The sequence below is a fragment of the Cyrtonyx montezumae genome, unplaced genomic scaffold, assembly GCF_038088225.1.
Source record: "Cyrtonyx montezumae isolate F1298 unplaced genomic scaffold, pur_monq_1.0 scaffold_1, whole genome shotgun sequence".
Lineage (NCBI taxonomy): Eukaryota > Metazoa > Chordata > Aves > Galliformes > Odontophoridae > Cyrtonyx > Cyrtonyx montezumae.
The window spans coordinates 25,027,329-25,051,947 of NW_027071825.1; the positions used below are offsets into that span (position 1 = coordinate 25,027,329).

Here is a 24,619-nt window from a genome sequence, read left to right on the forward strand (position 1 = left end):
TTCTCTGCTGTGGAGCCACTGTTGTCTAACAGAAATAAGCTGACAGGACCTTGGATCTTCTCCACTCTCACCAGCTATATGTTTCGATGGAGTTTTCAAGTGAGTAACATTCACTTTCCACTATTTGTCCTTATAGAGCTGCTTGTACACAAGCAATGCTCAGTTACATCCAGTCAGTCTGATCCTCCTTTCCACCACTTCTGAGAGGGGATGGGGAAGCTCCCGAGCAGTGAGAGAATAAAATTATTTTAAAGGATGAGGAAATGTAATTGAAAAACCACATCAGTTGGCTGGGGGCTTGGAAGCATGTGTGTACATAGCTCTAACAGCTACCAGGAGGAAACAGTCTGCATTTCAGGTGGACACTGATCCTTTAATGTAAGGCTGAGAATAATATTTATATGCTGACTCACCTTGATTTATGTTTCTGTATAAATCACACGTGCACTTAAAAAAAAAAAAAATCAAAAGCAACGGCAGGATATTCACAGCTTCCAGAGCTCCACATAAATCCATCACACTGATCCCATAAGCTTTTAGACAGGCACACACACTCATTCATTATCAGGGATGTTTGTCCATCCAGGGCCATCAGCAGAAGTAAGAGTGGCAGCAGTGATGCAGTGACCCTAGCCAGAGCCCTTTGCACTCACTCAGTGCCTCCACAAAAGCTCAGACCCAAACTCAGCACTCCCAGTTGCATGGATTTAATAACCAGGCACTTCAGCCCGCTGCCCCTCCTGGGCAAACCTGAGCACCATCCCTTCATCCTTCATGTAACTGCATCTTTCTTTGGCTTAGTCTACTTTGGATATTGGTCTGTCCTTGTGTTTTTGCTCACTTGACTTGCTTGGAAAGGGCTTCTCATTTTGTAAACACTGCCCCTTATTTACTGCTTTACAAAGGCAGGTGGGCACCACTGAGTGCCTGACATCAATTAATTAGTACTGTGACTGCCACTATCATTGCCAGCAAGTTGTAGTGAGGCAGCACGAGCCAGCAAAGGGAGGGTGCCAGCTGCAGCAGGGACTGATGTGCTCCATGGTGTGCGGAAGGATGGGGTGAGGTGGGATGATCTTGCAGTGCACATGGTGGTGATGGGTCAGTGATTGGATGTTGTGATCATGATGTTGGTTAAGCATATGTAGAAGAAATCCATGTTTCAGCTTCAGCAACCTTCAATCACAACTCCTTAGCAAACAGAGCTTAGTTTATTTCCATCAGGAAATGGCCCTTTTGTGTAGTTATGTGCAGATGCACAGGCCATACATGATGGTTTTTTTTTCCCCACCCTGCTTCCCTCCACTGCAAGATAAACAAATCAAGTCTACTGACATTGGGTTTTTCAGTGACAGCTCTAAACCCACCAGAGAACAGTCATGAAGCAACTTGAAGACTGAATCACGGTAGTTGAGGTTGGAAGAGTCCTCTGGAAGACATCAGGTTCAACCCCACTATTCAGGTTCATGCTTGCAAGCATATAGATGTAAAAACATTAAAATTGAAGCCCAGAACCCCTGGAAAAGAACCTAAAGAAGCAATACCTGTAGTGCTGCTGGTCATGTCCCTCCTTGTACTGCAGCAGGCAGATGGGGGGCTCAGAGGACATGGGCACAGCCAGTGTTCGCAGGGCTACAGCTGCAATGCCCACAAGTGGTGAGGAAAAGTTGAGCAGCACTGATCCAGTCCAGAGGGGTGATGGCTCCTGGCTGTGGGCCACGCTAATGATGAGCGGGTTTTGCTGACACGACAGCTCATGTGTCCCTGCAAGATGAACGTGAAGAGAAGTTGTTAGCTGGGAGAGTTCTCTCTCATTTTGGTTTTCTTCCCCTGCTTGCCCGTACATCCTGATGGATCAGCTTGGAACAGTGTTTGGGAAGCTGAAGGTGCTGCAAGGTGAAAGGGGGACACCAGCTTCCAAGTCAGTGACAGATGGCTGCCAAGACTGCATGGATGAGTGGCACAGTGCATAGGATGCTCACCTAAAGAGTGGTTCAGCCCATCCACATCACTCAGCTGGATGGTCACCCGTGGCTTGTGCTGGTTGCTTGGGATGGTGCCATCAGAGGCCAAGAAGAGTAGGACAGAGGTGGGCACCACGAGTCTCTCGAAGCACACCTGGGCAAGGATAGCAAAAGAGATCCTGAGTGTGAGAACACCTAATGCAATCTTTGTGATCTCATGAGAGAGAGGGAAGGAGGGGAACTAGGGCAGCACTTAACCAAAACCCAGACAGCCCCCGCTCTCACCCTGCTTGCACCCTGCAAGTGGTGCATCCAGAGAGTGCAGCCACCAACAGCACTGCTGCAATGCTTCTGTTAAAGACAGAATTGGCCCCAGCACTCAACGTGATGGTGAGCTGCCTGTCAGCCAGCATGGGGAAAGATTTGTGGCAGGATGTCCTGCCTGCTCAAGGAGCCAACAGCTCCCCGCTTGTCTGCACCCTGAAGGCTACAGGAGACAACCAGGAAATGCATGCCATCAAGTGTGGCGGGGCAGATGTTCCTTGGAAACAAGAGGATAGAAATGTTTTTCTCCTCCACCCAAGCACCAAGACGTGTTTTGATCCAGACCCACTCTATGGAGTGTTTTTGTTGAATGTGGGCACAGACGGACCCCAAGAATTCAAAGCAAAGCTGTGTTTGGAAGAAGTCCTGGCTGGTCATGCCAGGCACTGCCCACGGGTGTTGTGGGGGATCAGCTGTACCCCAGTGCTGGTATGGGGCTGAGGAAGGGCTGAGGTGGGTATCCCCACCGTTCCTCAGCCTAACTCAGCAGCTAAGGGGTGGAAGGGCATGAGTATGGACTGGAGCAGGAGAAACCCTTGTGCATCAGCTGAGGTCTGCCAGCCTGCAGAGTGGCCCTGAGTTAGAGCCACAGCAGCTGATTCATCTAACATCCCAGTTCTTTTCCTTTATTTTTTTATTAAATATTTTTAATTTATTTTTACATATTTCAAGCTTGACCACAGCAAGCTATCTTAATTTCTCTTCTCCTTCTCTCCCCCCCTTTTCCCGTTTAATTTCCTGTGCGTTACGCATCCTGACTTGCCTCCAAGTGATTTTGATTCCTCTCTTCCTCAGATGTGTTGGAAACAGAGAACAAAGCATGGCCACGGATCTGCAAATGGTAATTATTCCCATCTGCACGGTAGATGCCTCATTAGGTGGCACAGCCACGTGCACCTCTTGCCCACAGCCTGCCTATAGCCTGACCCAAACTTTCCCTTGCTCATTGGTGCCACCTCTTGAGCAAGGTAGGAAGCGATTCCTACCCCATGACAAGCTTTGTGGCATGTTTTTAGCCTGGGTGACACAGGTGCAGCTCTAAAATGGCCATGAGGATCAGTGGCCATGAAATAGTATGCACACGCATGTGTGAATGGTTCCTGCCCATGCAGGCGGGTGTGCTAGGCAAAATGTCAACAAGAATCCATCTTTCCCAACCCAATATGTTACCAATCAAGCAAACTATTAAAAAAAAAAAAAGAAAGAAGGGGGGAAGGCATATTTATTGCTAGTCCATAAATAATTTTATGGATGGAAAATAATAGCACTCCTAAAGAGAGCATGGAGAACCAGTAATGAAAGTCTTTAATATAAACATCCATAGAGGAAGAGAACTGACCACAAGCTCCAATAAAACTGGAACATGCTTTAACCCCTGGTGAGAGGTGGAAAGCAAGCTTTCATCTAGGTAGGGCAGAGGGAGATTTCTGCCTTCGTCCTAGCAAAATAAGAAAGGAGCTACATTTGTCATGGCTGGCACTGGAGGCTGAAGCTGGAAAGTAGGTTGTGAGCACAGATGGAAGGGAAAAAACAGCAGTTAAAGGCAGTTCTTCGGAGAGGCAGAGGAGCTCAGGGGGTAGAGAGGCAAACAGCAAAGTTTGATTCTGGTTTGAGTGAGTGGCAACCCTGTGCACTGCAGGGGGTTGGAACTAGATGATTTTTAAGGTCCCTTCTGGACAGAGGTTTTCTATGACTCTGTTGTGTGATTCTGAGAGCCCCAGGATGATGTCCTGTGCAGGTGAGGTGCTCCTCAGGCAGCAAGCCCGAGCCAGGGGCTGTGAAACCTCTACACCATGGCTGCAGTCAGAAAATCAGTGCTGTAAAAATCACTCAAGCCTAATTCTTGTCTCTCCCCGGCCCTTCTCATCTGCGTGCTGGGATGAAGAGGTTTGATGCTCCAGGCTCTCACCCCAAATCCCCCAGGACCAGCAGCATGGGCACAGGACATTGCCTCCTTTGGTACAGAGTCAGCAGGAGCAGCACCTTCATGCCATGGCTGGCTGCTGTGGGCTCAAGGTGCTCAGGACCTCCCAGAATGGCAGTGCATCTCTAGATACACCAACCAGACATGGGATGTTCACGAGGTTGAGGAGCAGCTGTTCTGCTCTTTATCCTGGCACGTAGAAAGAGTAGTCTTTCCCAGAGGCTCAGGCAAGAGGGGATCCAGCATCCCTAAAAACATTGCTTTTCTTATAACTCTTGCAGCTGTTGGGACATCCCTGCTGCTATTCAACAGCCATGAGGAGTGACACCAACTTGGGCTTTAAGCACATCTAAAGCTTGTGCTCACCCTCAGCTGCAGGGAGTAGTCAGGGGAGCTAGCTATTTCTCAGCCTTGAACATTTCTGTGGGCTTCTGGTTTCAGGCACAGCACTTCTCCTGGCAGCCTGCCCCAGGATGGGTTTGCTGTTCACAGTGGGCATGGGGCAACTACGTGAGACCCAACCACAGGCATCTGGGTTTGCAAGGAGTTCAGTGGGATATGCATCCCTAGCTGAGAAGCTGTTAAAACTCCTATAGCTCCTACAGAAGGACAGAAAAGGAGTGACCTCAGTCACCGAAGTGCAGGGGCAAAGGCAGGCAAATCCTTGTGCCCCTGACTGTGCACCTCGCTTACCTTCAGCCAAACTCTCTCACCACCCAAGGGCACCTTCACATCTGGATCCTGAGCGTTCTCCTGGCTGGGAGTACATGGGAACCAAGCAGCCTGGGAAAGGTCCTTTGGCACAGTGTGAAGGTAGGATTTACATGCCTGAAAGGAGAGGGTTTTTATTTTCAAGGCAGAAAGAAGAAAGTGGGAGGAAGAGGATTAAACAGCACCTACAAAATGTAAAGTAAGGCTCAACTCAATGTGCAGTGAAGGTATTTCCTAGCATGAAGATAGTTAGGATGTGGGGGGTGAGAGCTCACCACCCACCTCAGGCACAGGAGGCCTTTGTTCTTTTAGGGTGTTATAAATAAGCTGCTGATGTACTTCATAGTGCCTGTGGGGCTCATGGCTGGGGGTGATGAGCAGGCTCTAGGATGGTAGGAGGACCTACAGTCTCTGTGCCTGAGCCAACAAGATCTGAAGATGCAACCTGTTTGCCCCATTACCAGACTTCAGCCACATCAGTGACCTCGGGCATCCCTGCAGGGCAAAGCCTGTGAGATAGGTATACGTGTCTTCCCAGAGAAGCAGGCACCCAAGGCCAAGGCAGCTCACTGGACACGTATGCAAACCAACAGTTTAATCACGACTTGGGTCTTGTAAAGAATGCTCCTAATATTAGGTCAATTGAAATGCATTCACAGAAGGGTAAATATGTGCCCTCTCTACACTTCTTCCCTTTCCTCAGTTTGTTAGGAAAGAATACACACATATCATGTTAATACTGGTCAGGTGAAATCCCTGCCTAGACCTCCAGGGCCCTGCTCCAAAGCCTATATGAAAGATGGGAATTCTCCCATTGATTTTTGCTTTGGCTCCAGAACAGACAGTTTGAGAGCAACACAGATGTTCATGCACGTGTGATTTTTTTATCTTTTTTTTTTACCTTTTCAGGCCCTGACCTTATAAGGTGCTCTATTTATTTATTTGACTTTATAGCACTACAGGTTGTACATCTAGCTGGTGGGACTGGGGTGGTCACTATTTATCAAACTGTAAGGTGCAGGGGTGGTGCTCCTTGTTTGGATGAGAAACACCTCCATGCACTGCAGTTCTTGGCCCTGGAGACCACTGAAAGAGGGATGTAAGAAATGTCTCTTCATCTGCTGGCTCTCTGCATGGGAACACAATCGTTTTTCTTTCTGCTTTACTGTACACTCCTGCACAGGCAGTGAAATCCTTAGCTTTACTGCATGGACATTGCTAGAAAAGCCCTTTTTTTCCCCTTGGTAATGCCTAATCTCACCTTTGCAACAGGCTCTCCAGTGGCCAAGGAAGCAGGGCAGGACTTCTCATCCTGATGGGAGGCATAAGCTCTTGCTGCCCACAGGTCCATGTATCCATCAGGTGTGTATGGACCACAGTCTGTGACACTGGTGGTTTTCTCGAAGGGCTCACACACACCATCTCCATCATGCACATAGCACAGGCTTGGCTCCCCTAAAGGAGACAGAGAACACCCTGCATACAAACTCGGATCTAGCCACACACATCTCCTGTCCCAGGAGACGTGCTGGCCACTTAAGGCCTTGAGATTTCCCATCTCAAGGATTTTACAAGCCTTGTGGATGTCTCAAGCTGCAGATTGACGTTTTATTGTGATGTGGTGCCATCACTCACGTGCTGTGATGGAGGTGTGAGTATCACTGGCTTGATTTCTGCCTAGCAAAGATGTCTAAATCCATTTGGACTCACCAACACAGTTGAAGCCTTTTTCTTTTTTACATTTCCTGGAACAGCCATCTCCATCCAGCAAGTCCCCATCATCGCATTCTTCTTCCAGGCTCCTACAAGGACCACAGCAGGATGTTTTACACCACCTTTCACTCACATTTCTTAGCTGCTTCTGCCTAATAACAAGTGAGGACTCCATATCTTGAGTCCATCTCCACAGAAGGAAAATGTGGGATGAAGGAAAGAAGACACCACGTTTTTTTTTTTTTGGATGTTAAAGAAGGGAGAGAGTTCAGGTTGGATCACTCATCCAGATCGTGCTCCTCACAGAGAATGCCTCCAGTTCCTATACTTGTGGTGTTTTGCAAAACACAAGCCCTGTAGCCTGGTCTGCTGGGAGGACTCAACGCAGTCATGTACCTCTGGGTGGAGGACCAACCCCATGATTCCCTTTGGGCTGAATGACCTGACAGCTTCAAGACCCTCAGCTGAGATGAAGGGGTCTCTTGACTTACATGGTCACCTTCCCATCCCCACAGTAGGGTGCTCCATGGACATGTACGAGTGGTGGGGATGCTTCTCCCAGGGTTGTCCCAGAGACTGCTTGCACCTGATAGTGGTACACTTGCCCAGGTGTGACTTCCCTGCAGGAACAGAGGGCATGAATGAAGAGCAGAAGAGAAGAATCTATTCATCTGCAACAGATTTGCTCACCAAGGCTATGGAAATCATGTCTGTACGCAGGCAGCATCATGGTTTGACATATGTTTTTCGTACACTAAAATGCCAGAGACAGGGGCTGTGGGAAGAGGGCTGCTGCCAGGTCATGCAGAGGGGCCCTGCCTTTTCTTCCCCTAGCATCTGAGCTGAGGAGAAGTTGCATTAACTCTAACAATCGTTTCACAGGTCATGTTTCTGGATTTCCTGAGCTGCTTCTCATTAGCAGGGATTGTGCTAGCACAGCAGGGCTGCAGCAAGCTTCCTTATGCTGGACAAGAAATCTGCTCACAGCATCAAGCTTGGCTGCTCCCAGAATAAGAACTCACACTGGGACCAAAAAGCAGCACTCACGTGTCGACAAACTCGCGGTGCACCTGCACAGAGGTGGCAGGGGAGCCATTGGAGAAAGGTGGATCCCGGAGGACACGGTACTGGATGAGCTTGCAGGAGGAGCAGAGTGAGCTGTGAGGCAGGGAGGTCAGCAGGGCCGTGTCTATCTCCATCCTCTCGTCAAAGGTGTAGATCTTGACCCCAGCCACCTTTTTGTGGATGTTGAGCTTCACAGTAAAGGGTACATCACAGAAAGTGTCCAGTGGGCCCAAATGGATGGACTCCCCCTGCTCTGTCAGGATTTCGATGTCAGCCAGTGCCTTGGGAGCATCCGTGGAGAGGTATGTGGTCCAGAGAGTGAGGGAGTCGGGGTAGACGGGGTGCAGGAAGCGCAGCTCCAGGATGCATCCATCCGGCTGGGGACAGGGCACCGTCATGTTCATGTGGTAGAGATGGAGCTCCGGGCTCCAGGCCTGCAGACTGGGCTCACAGGGCTGGTCCACGTCTGGGGGACCTGGGCAGGAGGAGTGAGGAGCAAAGGGTAAGGATCTGCCTCCTGGTTACACACACAAGCATCAGATCTGCCTAGTCTTGTCTCACTGCCATTCAACCAATGGATATAAGGACTCTGGGACACATGCTGCATTAGGTGCAGGCCTAATGCATTTCTTTTGCAGTCAGCAGGAGGAATGTAGTGTCGGGCTTTCAGCCTCAGCAGGAGTCCCCCCCCAGGGCCCAGTAGTTCAAAGCCTGCATCTGTTTAACTTCAGCCTTCTACAAACCCCCAAACCTGTCTCTTTTTCAACAAGCGCTTGTGATAATTACAGGCTGATGCAAAGGAGAAAATAACATCTAATACTTCCAGCTGTAGTTTTAATTTGCCAGTGAATCAGACAGGCGGGGGAAACAGGAACCACTGAAGATAAATGAGCCAAGCTTTCATTTGTTTGGTATCACTGAATAAGCACAAATTTGTGTATTTCTTTAACTTGCCTTTGTGCGTGTATGTGTGATTTGTAATGCTAGCAAGCGATAATTCCATGAAATGCAAAATCTAGAGATGAGTTTTCACATGCTGAACGTCAGCTACATCCTGACACTTGTGTTCGCAGTGCATGGGCTTCATCCACAGGGACAATGATGTCCAAGCTGTACTTACTCAGCCCTCACTCTGGTGCGTTTTCTATCAGCCTTGGTGGCCAATGTGCATGCAAGTGCACAGAACCAGCAGCTCCTCTGGCTCCACGCTTTCCAGCGCAGCATGGACACTACAGACAGCCTATGGGATCCTTTCACCTAGTCTCCTGCATTAGTGAGCCTTCCTGAAGAGCAGACAATTCACTCTCTCAGAGAAAGGCTCCATTTTAACTTCTCCAAAAAGACCTCAGGGGATTTGCCACCAAGGAAAGAGAAGAGCTTACCTTCTGCCTCCTCTGGGGTCCAGTAGCCCGAGGAATCACAGACCCGAGGGGATGAGGCCTCGTGCACGTATTGTCGAAAAGTGCCATCCTCAGCACAGTCATCACAGAGCGGGTCTAGCTCCCTGCAGACCAGAGAAAAAGAGGAACAGCATGTATAATCACAACCGGTTCATTTACCATCCAGGTTTACCTGGATCATCGTATGCAAAGCTGGAGAACCAAAGAAGCCAACATCTCAAGAAGTCCTTGGGAACGACATTTTTCTTGGAATAAGCCATGTCAGAATGAGAACAGGAGTCTAAGTGGCCTTGGAACTGTGCTCTTTGTGCACCAAGCCCAACTTTGATTGGGTCTGATTCTCTTCTTTGTGCACTTGTTATTCAGTAAGGTCATGAAGCGGGTCAGCTTGAATGCAATCACTCAACATGTGTGGGACAACCAGAGGATCAGGCCTAGACAGCATGGGTTCGTGGAAGACAGTTGGTCCTGCCTGACCAACCTCATCTCCTTCTACAACTGTGTGGTGGATGGGGGAAAGGCTGTGGACGTAGTCCACCTAGACTTCATTCTAAGGGTCAGCTTCTTCTCCCAAGTAACAGCAATAGGGGATGGCCTCAAGTAGAGCCAGGAGAGGTTCAGGTTGGATATTAGGAAAAAATTATTCTCAGAGTGATGAGGTATTCAGACAGGTTGCCCAGGGAGGTGATGGGGTCACTGTCCCTGGAGGTGTTCAAGAACGGAGGAGATGCGGCACTGAGTGACATAATTTAGTGGGGGTGGGTTGACAGTTGCACAAGATGACCTTAGAGGACTTCTCCAAAGGTAATGATTCCCTCAGTGATTCTCTCTGAGTAGTCCCAGAAAGTCCTGGAAGAATCTGCTCCCAAACTGCTCCAGTCCCACCGAAGTGGTTTGTTGGGATGACTCAATGCTATGAGTGTGTTGAGGCTCTCATGTCTGGGCAGAGATCAGACTCTTGCCTGACTTATTTCTTTGAGAAAGCAGAGAACACAGGCCCACTGCTTGTCCCAGCTGCCCTCCAACGGTGCTTTTCATTTGAACAGCTTTGCGAATAAGCTTCAGAACAAGTTCAAAGTCTCTTCAAGATATGCTTATTGTCCAACAATAAAAGCATAGACTTGAAACCTGGTGGAAACTGGACAGCTTTAGTAAGCAGGGCTGCTTAGCAGAAGTGCTGGAGGCTTGTCCAGATCCCCGCTGACCTTCCAGCACTTATCAGGAGGAAGGGAAGACAGCTGTGTAGTGACTGAGGCTGTGCACAGCTCCCTGGCTCAGTGTCTCTGGTTCCTCAGCATCATTCCTCCTGCTTGAAACGTTTCCTGACTTACCCCCAGTTAGTTACACCGAGAGCCTGTGACAGCACTGGGAACGAAACCCAGCTTTTGCGGTTCCAGCTCCCTGCCTTAACCACAAGGCTGCATTTCCTCCTAGTAAATGGCTATTTTATACAATAAGTGCTAAATGAAGCTCATTTTTCATTCCGTGATTGCACTCTTGGGTTTAAGAATTGGCATCGCCTCCCGGCACTCCTTGGCTTCCCCTCCCTGCACCCTGACAGCAGAATGCTGGTGGCACAGCCCGGTCCAGCAGCCTGCTCTCATAGCAGGGGGCTCTGCTGGAGCAGCCCAGGGGCAGGGAAAGGCTGGGGGCTGCCTACCTCCTCCCATCACCAGGCAGCTGCAGGGATGGCTGTCTGTATGGACGGGTTGAGGCTTGCCAGCTGGCAGGGGGTGTGAGGGGCATCCAGCCCCCTCAGAGCCTTTGCTGACTCCAGAAAGGCTCTTGTTCACCCCCAGCTCTGTGCTGAGCAGCTTTGCCAGCAGATCCCCACTGCTACAAGCCAATATAAGGAGAACATTACTGGGCAGAGAGCTATAAATGGGATCTGGACCGCAGGGGACTTCTTGGACCCTCCATCAAGCTCCCATGCAAGCCCCAAACCGTTGCAGCAACCATCACAGCAGCGGCTCTCACCTCTCGTGGATCACACCGCTGATGGGGGGCAGCCAGTAGATGCTGAGGGAGTCCTGTGTCTGCCCTGTGACCACGGGTGGGATGGGGATGGGTGTGGGCTTCTTGCCCTGGCTCCAGCGCTGGTATACCAGGTCCAGGTAGCAATGCATCCGGGCCACTTGGTTGGGGGTGAAGTTGTTGGTGCAGTCATCATCTGGGAATGAGAGGTAACATAGGTCAGGTTGGGGGTGGAAGGGACTGGATGATGGGAACGGCAGCGTGCACCCTCCCCAGTCCCCGAATTCTCTTTTGGGGATGCGTGTGAGATGCCAGTTGCCCCTCGGCCAGGGCTCGCTGATGTCGTGTGTCCCCAGTGCCACAAGATGGCACTGCCACAGCAGCTGCAAGGCAGCTCCGATCCGCGGTGACCTCGTGTCGCCGTCGGCGATCATCGCGACCCTCGCACCGGGGCAGTGGCATCACCCTGGGGGACAGCAGGTCAGCAGAGCATGAGATAATTGCTCTGCGGGCTTCGGTGCTCCTGGGCTCATAGGAGGAACACTGTCCCATCACGGTGTGCCTTTAAAAATGGAACAAAAAGGGCTGAACGTGAAGGTCCCACATCACATCTTTACATGTCGGACTCAGCGTGTCACACCACTGCCCAGCAAAGAGGAGCACACCGGTTAGCAAGCAAGGAGGGGGCTCTCTGTGAAGGTGGATGGGAGAAAAACCCAACCTTCTAGCAAAGGTCACCCCTTCCAGTTTCTAGCAACATACCTGTGTAACTCATGTAGTTGTTGAAGGGTGTCCCCGTGAAGTGCATCTGGCCGCAGGTGTCATTGGTAGGGTCTGGGTCCCGGCAGAGCTTGCTCTTTGGGGTTGGGGCCGTGTCAGCACAGAGGTCTCCTGTCTCCATCGATGGAGTTGTCTCCCTGCAGGGATCGTCGCAAGATTCCCGTTCACTCACTCCTTTGAAGACGTGGTACAGCCCCAGGACGTGCCCCACCTCGTGGATCATGGTGTTCGTGTGGCCAGGCACGCCGTAATATGCAGGGTTGAGGACAACTCCACCTGAAATGGCAAGCACAGAGAACATCATCAAGAGAAAGTGACAGTGGGCTGCAGTGACTCACCTGTGCTGGCTGAAACTCCTCTCGCTGTGCTGCCCAGGTGCCAGATTCAGACCTGCAGGTGGACTGTTCGGCAGGAATAGGGTGGGTGGTTTCTCTTCCCCTCTTTGTTCACCTAGCAAAGCTTTTGATAACTTCAGCTACCATTCCCCTCTGTGTCTTTTCCTGTAAGTCTGATTTGATTCACACCACTCTAAGCTAAGTCTGGAGTCAGGGCAAGCATGCAGTGGGTTTGCAGGGATCATCTTTTGAACCAGAGAACAGAAGACCTCCCTCTAGGTTATACAGCTCGCTTACAGACTCAAGTGGATAAAGCATGTCAGCTCCTAAGGCAGAAGAGGAGAACAAACTGCCTAGCAAAGTCCTGACACACTTGGCTTTGCCAGCTGGAAGCAACCTTCAGCATGAGCCCTGAAGAAGATGCAAAAGCACAGGATAGGTCCATGCTGACCTTGCCCCTAACATCCTGCAGGACACGACGTTTCTCCATCCTGCCCACCTGCCTGCAGTGAGAAGAGCAAGGAGCAGTGATGCTGAGGAAAGCTGAGAGGAGCAGAGATTTTGCTCACCACCAGCATCTCTGACTTCTGCCCCAGGGTGCAAGTTCTGTGACAACTGTGTGCTGCACCTGCTAGGAAACTGCCCACTCAGGGTGCTCAAGAACAAAACTTGCCCCTCTTCCCCTCTCTCTTCCTTTTCTTTCTTTATTCTGCCCAAACAGAGACCTCAATGGAAACTCTGCTTCCTTTCTCCCCATTCTCCTGCTTTTCCAGTGGCCTCCCCCTTCCTCTTCCCTTCCTTGCTCCCCCATGCTGCCTATGGTGCTATAGCAAAGGCTGGGGAACGGCAGGGCAAGCTGGTTTTGCCCAACTGCTGTTAACCTAGCTGTCCTGAATGGCAGTGCAGTGTAGAGCTGGCTCCGGCACAGCTTGCTCCCTCCTTTGCAAGACCCTGGAGAATTTACTGTGCCAGCTACCTCACAGCAAAGCCTCGGCTACTGCATCTTTGCTGCTGATTGCTGCCCCTGCCAGCAAAGTTAAAACTGGCAGAGGGCCACCGTGTGATCCCATCTCCAGCCACAGCGTGGACAGCTTGAATTCTGCTCCTGAATCAGCTCCGTGCGCTACTGGGCTCCTCCATGTCCTCAAGTACAGGGCATTCCTTCCAAGAGAGGGCTGTCTCCAGATCACAGTGTCCCTGGCAGGGGACCAGCAGAACTGTGACTCCACTCGTGGAGCCATGCTGGGCAAACACTGGGTTGGGGCTGGAAAGGGGCCTTCAGAGGTGCCCTGAGCTTACAAACCCAACAGGTTGAAAGGGGGATGAAGAAATAGGGGTGATATCTTCCATGCGTGAGTGGTGGATAGAAAGGTGGGAAGCGACAACAAGCTGTGATGTGGCACCACGTCCTAGCTAAAATCTCATGCCTGCTGTTCTTCCTCCTGTGTGGAGGGCAGTTTGTTGGCCCAGAGCAAAGGATGGTTACAAAGCTGCTGCATTCTCTTTCACCCCATTTGTAGAGCACCAGATTGAAGGACCTTGCACTGCTTAAGCTCCTGGTCCTACTGGTCTATGATTGGTTTTGAGCCACGGGAAGCTAAGAGGTTGAAAATCCTTCCAGCACCTTCACGTTCACTTGTGTCCTCTCTTTCAGAAGGGTTTTGCAAGCTGTCCATCCCCCAGTTATCAGGCTGGTAAGTACTACAGAGGGCACCCCGTCGACGGAGAGCCCAGTGGGCAGGCAGGAAGCTGCTTTTCACTTTAGTCAAAACAAAACAGAAAGAAAAGACATCTCTGCAGCCAAACCCAAGCCTGAACAAGGCAGGGAGCTGCCTGCCCAAAGGTCTGGAAGGAGGAATGTGCATGCAGAAAGAAAATAAAGTTCATAAATAAAAGAAGTGAGATGTGAAAGCCCTGCACGCATCCTGCAGCACTAACCACAGAGACGGTCGGAGGGGCACCGGAGGCTCTGCGACCAAACTGTCCTTCCAGCAGAAACCTGATATTCTTCCCAAACACGGGGAAAAATGGGATTCCAATACAGGGAGGGAGAGAGCTGTCGCAGGGGAGGGAGGGATGTCAAGGCTGGGATACCCTATTGCTCCCTCCTTTCTTCTGGCTTTCCCGAGGCCATTCCTCCCCCACACTTCATGAGGACATTGGTATTTTTAGTGCTTTGTGTGGCTAGTTAGATGGCAGAACTAGAAACAGCATGGGAACTGTGCCTGACTTCCAGAACCTCCCTGTCCTTCTATTCTCCCCGCAGCTCCCTGGTGAGCAAAGGGCTGCAGAGAGCCCCTGCTTCGGACTGGGATGCTTTGTTTCCCCTCTTGGGGGGTCCTAGATGCAAAGGCAAACTACAGAAGTGTTTGCAGCACCCCATTGCACCAAGATCAGTCTCCTTTCTTGCACTCTGCACAACAGACCTTCCCCTCACCTCTGCCTCCTTCTGCTCTTGGAGATGGACTGAACTGAGCTTTGCATGAACCCTCCTTCTCACGCCTGACCCCCAGGCTCAGCATTTACACAACCAGGAGCTCCAAGTCCCAGGACCTCACTCTTCTCCTGGCTGCAGTCACCGGCAAATGCAGAGGGGCTCTGCTTCAGGTTGACCCCAGAGAAGCCACGCTGCTCTTGGTTCAGGGCTGTTTCAAGGGAACACACGCTCAAGAACAGCAAACCGCAAAGCTAAACCTGTCTCGCAGGCCAGCCTTCCCCGAGCACTGAGTCATGGCAATTAATGGAACAAACCCATGACCGTTAGTCAGACAGGAAGATGGCCATTGCCTACGGTACCTTTGATGGAACGACTGGCCCTCCTTCAGGATCCAGTCACCTCAGCCAGATATATGAGCTGGCCTCTGCTTATATAACTACAGAAAAATGGCCTCAGCTTATATAACTACCGAAAATGTTTGTAACTTCAAATATTCATGATTCTGTTGCCTTTCTATCGTTGTTTGTACAAAAACAGTTCTCATGCAGATGCAAAAATTTAAAGTGTTTGTATTGTTACATTGCTGGGATTCTGAGACAAGGCTTCTTGTTGCAGAGGGATGAATTTTTGTATAGGACGGGAGTTCTTCATGCCTGTCTTTCATAGTTAAAGAGATGCACGTGAAAGCTCTCAGGATATGAATTCTGGATTCCAAGCAAGAACATGATGAATTTGAGGAGAAGTCACTGTGGGTATAGAGGAAACACTGAGGTAGAAATGATGATTATACAGAGTGGTGCAAATAGACTTCAGATTTTGCCTCTGTTGCCAGCTGGCTGCAAGCTATCTCAATCTTGTAGCTATATAGCAGCTGAAACATGGCCTACAGAAGGTTGGTCACCCTCTCCAAGTCAGTCATTACCCTCTGCACTTCAGAAAGCATGGTTGCTGCTTGTTGGTATTACTGCTGGGCTCAGATGGGGTCTTCAGAGAGACCGCATGATATTCCAACTTATGAAACCAGTCTGGAGGAGAGCAATAAATCTGCAGGTCATCAGCACTAGAATGGTCACATAATTTCTAGTAAGCCAAAACCAGTTTGGGCAGGCAAAGAAAATGGCATGACCACTTGTAGCAGAAATGCTAAGTCATTGATAAGGCCAACCCAGGGGAGCTCAGCTGCATGTAATGTACCTGAGTGACCAGATGGAGTGGAGCTAGGATCTCCTCCTTCCCAGACCTCATTTAAGGGCTGGCAGTGGAGGGAAGGGCATCTTGTTGGAGATCTCTGTGTACCTGAGGCCTTCTGAAGGTAAGCAGCTTCTTTCTTTTGTTTCTGTACCTACAGCTGTTGCATTTGAACAAACCCTCACATGCTGTAACCTGGGACCTTGCTGCTTTGCTGTTATTGCTGCGTTTTCCATTGTGTTATGCCACCAGTTTGCTGAGAAATTGCAGGTGAAGATGCTCATAGGAAGCTGGGGAGGGCCTTCTCAGTGGACACACTTGGATGTGAAAGAGATCAGTTTCAGTATCCAAACTGGAAAACAACTAGAGATGTGAAGAATACTTTGAAAACAGTCAACTTGTGAGCTTTGGGATGAGAGAAAGGGTTGAAACAGAAGAAGAGGGAGTTGGAGAGAAAAAGTCTCATGTTATTTCTCTTGAAATCCTCTATGAAAATCCAGTTCTGAGAGAGAGATAGAAGCAAGTGGAGAGCAAAGCATGACCAGAAGGCAGGTTAGTTTCTAGGAGAACTCACATAAAACTCAAGGACGAATCTGATTCAGTAGGAGAACTGAAGTGGAAGAGAACAGTTTTGGTGGAGGGTTATCTTTGTAGAGAACAAAGAGTGTGACACTTCTGATGGGAGGGGGCTCAGCCTTAAAACTTGACCATCAGGAAGAACAGACTAGCTAAGCCCCTTCAAGGAGGGAAGAAGTATGTATTATTGGAGACTGGCTCCACTCTTCTGTACAGGCCTGCTGCCACCCCTTGCCATTGCTAGGTCCTTGAAGTTCAGGAAATTTTCTCCAGCTACTATTTGCTCCTCCCAAGCTTTTCCTTGCTCTTTCCTCCCTGCTGTACCTTCACATTTACTCAGATTTTCCAATAATGTCCTACTCAGTCCTAAATTTCTTCTGCATTGACAATAATGTACATTGTGTGTGGTACAAAACACTTGATGAGCCTACTGTTTACAGAGAACAGAGTCTGTCACCCTCCCTTTCCAGCTCGTTAAATCTAAGCCTAAGGACAGTCTTTAACCAAAGTCTTTGGTCTGTGCCAGAGCCTCAGAGAAGTTCAGATCCAGCTTTACACTTCACAGCTCTGGCACCAGAGCCCAGCCAACACCCCTCTTCCCCTGAACGTCCGCGGTAAAACCCTGATCCAACATTTCCAGATGGTGCCACTCTGCCTAAGGGCTCTGGCTGGACACGGACTCCGAGAGCAGTGTTAAATGCAAGTTTTTGATTAAAGCAGTTACCCTGATTCCCCTTCTGCACAACTCTTGGTGAGCTGTTGGGAGGGGTCTGACGAGAACATGCGTGGCTGAAGCACTTGCTGTAGGAAGATGACTGTCAAGCCGAGCCTTGGAAGTGATTTCTGGAAGCTGAAGGAATAAATTTCATGGAGATTTGCCTTCCTCAACTAGCAACTGTAGCAATATGCCATTGAGGGAGGGAAGCTGGCAAAGAAGAGCTTTAAAACAGGTCTTTAAGAGCAGTGTAAAACTTGAAGAGTTGCACATCGTGCGCTGGTAAAAGCAGAAGGTCTAGATCTGCTGTGCAGGTGTCACAAGTAATTATTTCCAGTAACTTATTGAGAAACACTTTAGATGTTTTGACTACAAAGTCTAAAGAGCTCTGCCAGAAAACTCCGACATTGAAGAGGTGGAGGGAGAGGCAGGAAAAAAGAGAGACAGTAGAAATGGGAGAAAACACACAGTACATTTACATTCTAGTGAAGCGTTGCCATGATGACCTTTATGAGCTGCCTTGAATTCACTGAAGCCAAAGAGTACCATGCCTTCACAGGGTAGTAAGTCAAGTTGTAAAAACACGGCCTAAATTTGATAGTCATCCTCACATTTGCAGCTGGATTTGGAAGCAGATGATGCTCACTGTTGTGCTCTGAAATGGCTCGTATCTGGGGTCTTGGCTCTGAAATCACTGAGACTCCTGGTTTATGTTTGTCATGGGTGAAGCTGATCATTTCTAGCATCCTGGAGGATGGATCTGGATGGTCTGAGAGGATCCACCCTGCCCTATTGTAGGACCAGCCTTTCTTAAACCAACATGACTACTGTGATTCTTGCCTCCTCTCCATAGCCTGTAGCTCTCGCCACAGTCTCTGCCCCAGTATTTCACAGGCTACCTGAACAGAATTGCTTGATGCCAAAACATCAACCCATACCAAAGAAGGGCTAAGCTGGAGGAACACCTCCCTAAAACTTCCTTGAGCAACCTATAGACAAAAGGCTTTGTCTCAAACAACAAACTTGCTTTTTCTCCCAGCTCTACCTGAGAGCAAATTGTAGTGCCTCTTTTTAGTTGTCCGGCTGAGACCCCATTAGTCAGGCAGCTTGCTTACCCAGGTGACTAAGGGCCTCTTTATCCCATGGCCAAGTGGCAGCACCAGCCAGCTCTTCCCTCACTGAGCTGGCGAAGTAAACGTTGAGGAAGTGGGTGCTGTTCAGCTGCAGTGCCTCTTTCAGCTCCTTCACGCTCATGTACGCCCTGCAAGAACAAGGGAGAGCAGACAGTCAGCAAACACATCAACACAGCAAAGCGGAAAAGCGAGAGCAGCCCACGGTTGAGCTGGAAAGGGTTAGTGCTGGGGTTGGGTGGGATGCAGTCATGCAAATCCAAAGTATTGTCGCCAGTGTTTCTAATCTGTTTGTAGGATTTCACAACCATGGGTCTTGGCTCTACCCATTTCCTCAGGGCAACCAGTATGCTGGGAGGTGGCAGTGGGTGGTAAGAATGGGGAATCCCTACTGAACACAAGTATGTACTGCATCAAAGAGTGTGCAACCTCACCCCCATGCCTGCATGTTGCACAAAGAAGCAGAGTATGAACAGTATTTTGCTCCGAGACATCTCCCTTCCAGCTCATCACAAAGTGGGGCATGGCCTGATCTTGGGGATATTCCCTCTGAGTGGGATGGGCTGGGATGGCCCGCAGGAGAGAAGTTCAGGAGCTCCGACATGAGGGAGAGGGAAGCAAGTTTGGAAATAACTCCACCATAGGGTACATTTAGTGAGGAAACCTCATGGTGATGTTGCTGTCTGCCTCTCCTTCACTCTCCAGATTGAGACTAAACAGCTATTGGATATCTGTGTTCCAGGTATCTTTTTATTCCAAGATGTCCATTTCTGAAAGGCACAAGAAGGTGATGAACTGGGAGAGGTGTGTGGGTGAGAAATATTGCATTCATCCTACAATGAACAGCAGAGTGGTAGCACTCACAAGTGCTGGGGCATTTCTAAAATGATCCTTGCTGCAACTGCAGGGCTGGCATGTCTCAGTGCTTGGAGCAAAAATGGTAGTCAGGAAATTTAAGTTTTGCTCTCCTGTCTTTGAGGCGCTTTTTGCACAGGTCAGAGATCTATTCTGCATTCACTGGTGTACCAACAGTGTTGATCTTTACAGAGTTCATGTCCTCAGCTGTGTAAAAGGATCAGGATCTAACTTAATAATAATAACAACAATTCCAATAAAAATAGTAGTGGGATTGTAGGGCCTTGGGCTCTGCAGCAAGAGCCAGGTGCACTTTTAAATTAACTACTAGTGTTTCCACTCTCGGTGCCATGAATCTCATGAGCTGAGGCAGCACTGGGACAGGTAGCTCAAGACATTGCCTCTGTGTCTTCAAAATCTGAGGAGCCTGACCCCACAGTTTATGAAGCCCCAAGGGGGAAGGCTGCATTAACTTAAGAGATCCTAAGGGGAAAGAAAACACATGGAAAGGCTTCAAATACACTGTGGAATGATGATGGAAATGCACCATTGTGGAAATATGTCATAAGAATGACTAAATCCCCAGCATAAGGCCAACAGTAACATTAAGGTGGTGAAAAGCATTTCACTTATTCTCATGCTTCCAGGAGCAATTGGCATCCTCGAGTCGCACAGAGGGATCACGAAGGGAATGCAACTGTTTCTTTACACTGGACCAGCCATGCAGGCACACCGGCTGTGTTTGAACTAGCAGCTCCTGTAAAAGTGGTATCCATTAAAGCATTCCTCACCATGCTGAATTGTGGAAGAGAGAACTAAAAGTTAAACATGGGCTAAGAGGAAAAAGGCATGTTCTCATCCAAGATGTGAAATGAGAAGGGAAACCAGTGAGAAATGTGCAAATACACTGTTTGAAATGGCAAGATCCCTAGTGAAGTTATTATACCAACAGACTGGCTTAGAAAGAGAGAGGTTGCTACAGCAAATGCAAGAAGAGGAGGAAAAAGTGAATCAAAAATTTAAAGGACCGAGATTGCAGAAGCATGCTAGAGCAGGATGGCACATGGAAAATAGCACATCAAACCAAGTGTGACCATCTCCCTGGATCTGAAACAGCATAGGTTTCCAGAAGTCATTACCAACTTGGCAAGTATCAGATAATTGGAATCTGCTGACTAGGTTCCCCATACCTGCCAGTCTGATAGGCCAACCTGTCCTGGGCATCTCAGTCACTTTCTCAGTGACAAAGTAGCTCCAAAATGTCAGCCACTTTGGAAAATGTTGGTTGAAGCACACGGCAGCATTTAATGGTGGGATGAGATGACCACCTCTTCTTCACTGGGCCCTGAGGTCTCCCACCACGAAGCAGCATTCCCAGCACGCTTTCTTCAGGCACATAAGCTTGTGGAAAGAAAAACTCTCCCAACCGGAAACAGCAAATTAGGATAACATGATCTCTTATTTGTGATGTCTCGCCTGAGCATCCCAGACACGCGCCATGCTGACGCCATCTCTGCAACCCAACCAAGATGGGAGCAGGCTGAGAGGAATAGATAGGGAGAAGAATAAATAAACCTGAAGGACATATTTGTGGCATGACTCGGAAGGAAGAAAAGCAAGAATTTCATAGAAATAGAGTACAAGGAAGGGAGAAAAAGTCTCCCTCATGCACCAGAGCTGCTCGGGGGACACAGAATTAAAAATAATGTTGATTCCTGACCTATGATATCTTGGAAAAATAGCCCCAAACCATTCCAGGCTGTCCAAATTCCGAGAGCTAACGTCAGCCCTATTCAGAGGGATATTCCCGCTGCCTCTCTTCTGGAGACATCATGTTTTTCTGGCTGTCGCCTGCTGTTCCCTTGACACTAGCAGCATTTTTTTTGGTCAACCCTTAATTATAAATAACTAATTTCCTCCACTGAAAGATCTGGATGGTTTGGAGTTGTTTTAAGGGTAGGGGAAGCAGTCCCAGCATGGAGATGCTCAGATGGATTGGATGGATGAGGAGGAGAGGAAGGGACCCCAGTTTCACTTACCGTGGCAAGGAAAGCAGCACATCCTACTGGCATCCCTAAAGACACAAGCAAGACCAAAACAAACCTAGAATGGGCAACCCTGATTCCCCTCAAACCCTATTTCCCATTGGCATTCTTATCTGAGACAAGGAGCATGCAACTGGCGTCTTTACTTGTCACTTACTGCCAAGGTCATGCTCTCCCTCCTTTTCGGCGCTTCTGTGATTTTCCCTGGGGATAGCAGAGAAGCTTTTGGTCTCCATGAAAGAACCAAATGACAGACATCTCCTCTGCTCCCCAAATAGCTTCCCAGCTACTTCAAGATAGGAGAATTCCAAACTAGATGGTATTTATGGCATGGTGGGTGCTGCAAACCAGCACACAAGCGCAGGGAAAGCCAGAAGGATGTGTGGGGGAAAAAAAAATTAAAACATACCCAAGAAATAACACTCTACACAGAGAATAAAGGAGAGGACAGAAAGGGGGCATAAAAGGACTTCAGATATCCAGATGTTTCCCCAAGAGCAGAAATAAACTCAGTGGTGATCAGCTAGATGCGTGGCGAAGCCACTTTGGCCTGGGGAATACATGCAACTCTGGGAGAGTGCAGCTTGCAAGAAGAATATACACAACAGTAGATGGTGAATAAGGAAGGAAAGATCGTGGGCTGCCATTACTCGAATGAAATGTGGGCATGAACACCATCTGGAATGATGATATTTGAAGGAGTGAGTCCAGATATGAGGGTTTTCATCGTGCTGGTGCTCACTAGTTCTCACTCACTTATGGCACCACAATCTGAATGGTGCTAGCGGACAGTCTGACTGCAGGGCAGGCTTAGGTATCATGTGAACATCTGTGGGACTTGTGGCTACTGGATAAGCAGGATGAGGAAGTCTAGATATTGTACTGTGCTACAGCAGTACAATGGAGCAGCACTGATGCTTCTGTGGTCATGTTATCCCTAGCACTGTTCAAGAAGCGTTTAGATGAGGTGCTAAGGGATTTGATTTAGTAGTTGGGTAGGGATAGTGATAGGAGGATGGTTGGACTAGATGATCTTGTAGGTCCTTTCCAACCTTATGAACCTATGATAATGGGTCAGGAGCACAGGACTGAGTATGGGACATAACATACTGTCACTGTGTGAAATTTCAGGCACTCAATAAAGGAGATGAAAATAAGAAGCCCAGCAGCTTCTATGACCTTCTCCAAAGAGCTGTGGATTCAGAGACCCATAACTGCAGATGGAGAGGATCTCCATAGGTCACTTAGTCTGACCTCTTTAGGTCCAAAACTTGTCTAATTACATCAAGTTGCTCAGAGCCACATCCAGCTGAGACCTGAACAGCTCCAAGGACAGAGTTTTCACTACCTCTCTTGGAAATCTACTCCACTATTTATTTAGTCAATTTCATGGAAAAAAATATCCTAATACCTAATTCAAATTCCTGATGCTCTGTCGTTAAGGCTTGAAGACCCAAAGATTCTGCTCTAAGCAGCAGAAAAATCATACTTTTTCCTTGGAGGTTTGGGACCATGTACAGCCTTCGCGTGAAGTGGGTGCAGAAGTGGGAAAAAGGAAAGGATCTGCTGATCTACTGGGTGGTAGGATGGGCAACCGAACTCTAACAAAAGCCTGATTTTGTTTAAGGTGAGAGAAGAAAAGCAAGAGCAGCAAGGAGCCTTGGTGCCATAAAAATGGCCATTATCGAGGAAAGGCAAAAGATGGCACTTCTGAATGAAAAGCAAGGCCAACATGTACCATGCAGCACCATAAATCAGACTGAATTCTCTAAGTATTGCAAAGGATACAGTGTGTAATGCCACAGGAATTCCACTTCAATGCAAAAATAGAAGTCTTTTCCCTGTAGGCTTTTCAGAAGGGATGTGGGAGTGGGGTTGAATGGAAATTGTCCAAGTGCCCTCCATGGACAGCTGGAAAATACTTGAGACACAGCCAGCTCCAGGCTAACCATCCAGCCTAATGAAGTCACAGGGGATTCTGCTTTCATGTCTCTCATCCACCGCAAGGAAATTCCTACTCCTGCCAAGCAGGGAGGATCCTTTTTTCCCCAAACCTCTTCTTGACAAATGAGGAATCCCTCAGACTTCCCAGGAACATGAACCAGCCTGCCAGTAACTTGTGCTGACAGTATGTTCCCCATGGCCTACAAAGGGTTAACACAACGTGCAGAAACTTTCCTTGTGGAAAATCAGCTGAAAGACAAAGAGACACAACTCAGTCCACAAAGACTGGTGCTGAACCAAGTGGTATGAATCTTTTCAAAGGGCAGACTCTTTGAATTCTCTATCTTGTCAGTGAAGAGATGCTCCTCCAGATGCAGAACCAAAGCAAAGATCGTTCATTCCTGCCGTGGCTCTCCCTCCTTGGCAACTCCATAGGGAGTCAAAAGAGGTCCAAGATGTGTTATTTGGCCTACCTTCAGACAGGACTGATGGTAGATCTCATCACTGCAGCTGCCTCGCACTCTGGGTTTTACCTGCCATGGTATTCCTGGCAGTGCACCTTCGGGGATGCTATATATTTAAGTGGAAGTTGAAGTCTTCCATACTTGTTAAGACTCTTCAGCTCCCCAAGACCACAAACCTTGGAGCTCTGACTCCAGCCCAGCACTATGCTGCCATGCCACAAGCATCACTGCTGGCATCACCTTAAGAAGGTGGCTCAGTCATCTGAGCATCTAGTAGCACACGCAGACATTAAACTTGTCTGAGGAGCGAAGGGAAGCTGGAAGGACAGGCAGGCCACGCTCTGAGCTCACAGGAGGCACAGCACAACTGGCAGGATGCCTTCTTGGGAGTCTCTCGTCAGCTTCACAGTGTTTTGGACTCCAGACAAAGAATCCAAAGCCACTTGGGTGCCCAGAGGATAAGAGCATCTCATCATGTCTTGGGCTTGCCTGGGAAGGCCAACCCTGAGGCACTGAGAGCAGCAAGGAGCAGCCAACACTAGCAGCATTGTATAAGAGACAGTTCAAACTTTGCAGGAGGTGCTGGGTACCAAAATGTCAAAAAGGATGACAGGCCAAAAAGCTCCTATATGAGGGCTGCGGGGATCAGGGTTTCCCTTCTACGAGAGCAATTCCTGTTGCAGTCAGAGGAAACACTCAGACTCTGTGTGGGATGTGGATTTGGCTTTGGGACTGAAGAAGCAGCAGCAGATGCTGCAGGGGCAGAGCTGTACTGGCACAGCTGAGGACAGGATCATAAAAAGGGCTGTGGTTCAAGGCTGTGCCCCTTCTGTGCAGATGTACTGGGCACAGAGACCAGACGGCCGTGGACCATAGCACAGAGCAGACCTGCTGCCAGCTACATCAGATGGGAGCGTGCAACTTCCTGAGGTCAGATTTGGGTAAGAAAAAACAATACCATCAGTGTCAGACTAGAAAGCCCTGCAGGGCACTTTGCCCTGAGATAGGCTGAAGAATAAATGCTGCCCACAACAGCATGGTCCAGTTATTCCTGGAAGTGCTGGCTAACAAAATT

General features: G+C 48.9%; 1 protein-coding gene across 1 annotated transcript in view; it reads right to left on the minus strand.

Annotated features, from left to right (window-relative positions):
• The window catches only part of PAPPA2 (pappalysin 2), a 72,727-nt gene that overhangs the window by 34,764 nt on the left and 13,344 nt on the right, over positions 1-24,619 (minus strand). The window contains exons 3-13 of the mRNA XM_065745219.1: positions 18,222-18,367; positions 11,838-12,131; positions 11,079-11,271; positions 9,084-9,205; positions 7,684-8,176; positions 7,128-7,256; positions 6,634-6,725; positions 6,185-6,378; positions 4,906-5,040; positions 1,983-2,118; positions 1,545-1,764 (exon numbers count right to left, since the gene is read on the minus strand). Coding sequence (XP_065601291.1) covers positions 1,545-1,764; positions 1,983-2,118; positions 4,906-5,040; positions 6,185-6,378; positions 6,634-6,725; positions 7,128-7,256; positions 7,684-8,176; positions 9,084-9,205; positions 11,079-11,271; positions 11,838-12,131; positions 18,222-18,367 — 2,154 coding nt within the window. The remainder of the gene's footprint in view (positions 1-1,544; positions 1,765-1,982; positions 2,119-4,905; positions 5,041-6,184; positions 6,379-6,633; positions 6,726-7,127; positions 7,257-7,683; positions 8,177-9,083; positions 9,206-11,078; positions 11,272-11,837; positions 12,132-18,221; positions 18,368-24,619) is intronic.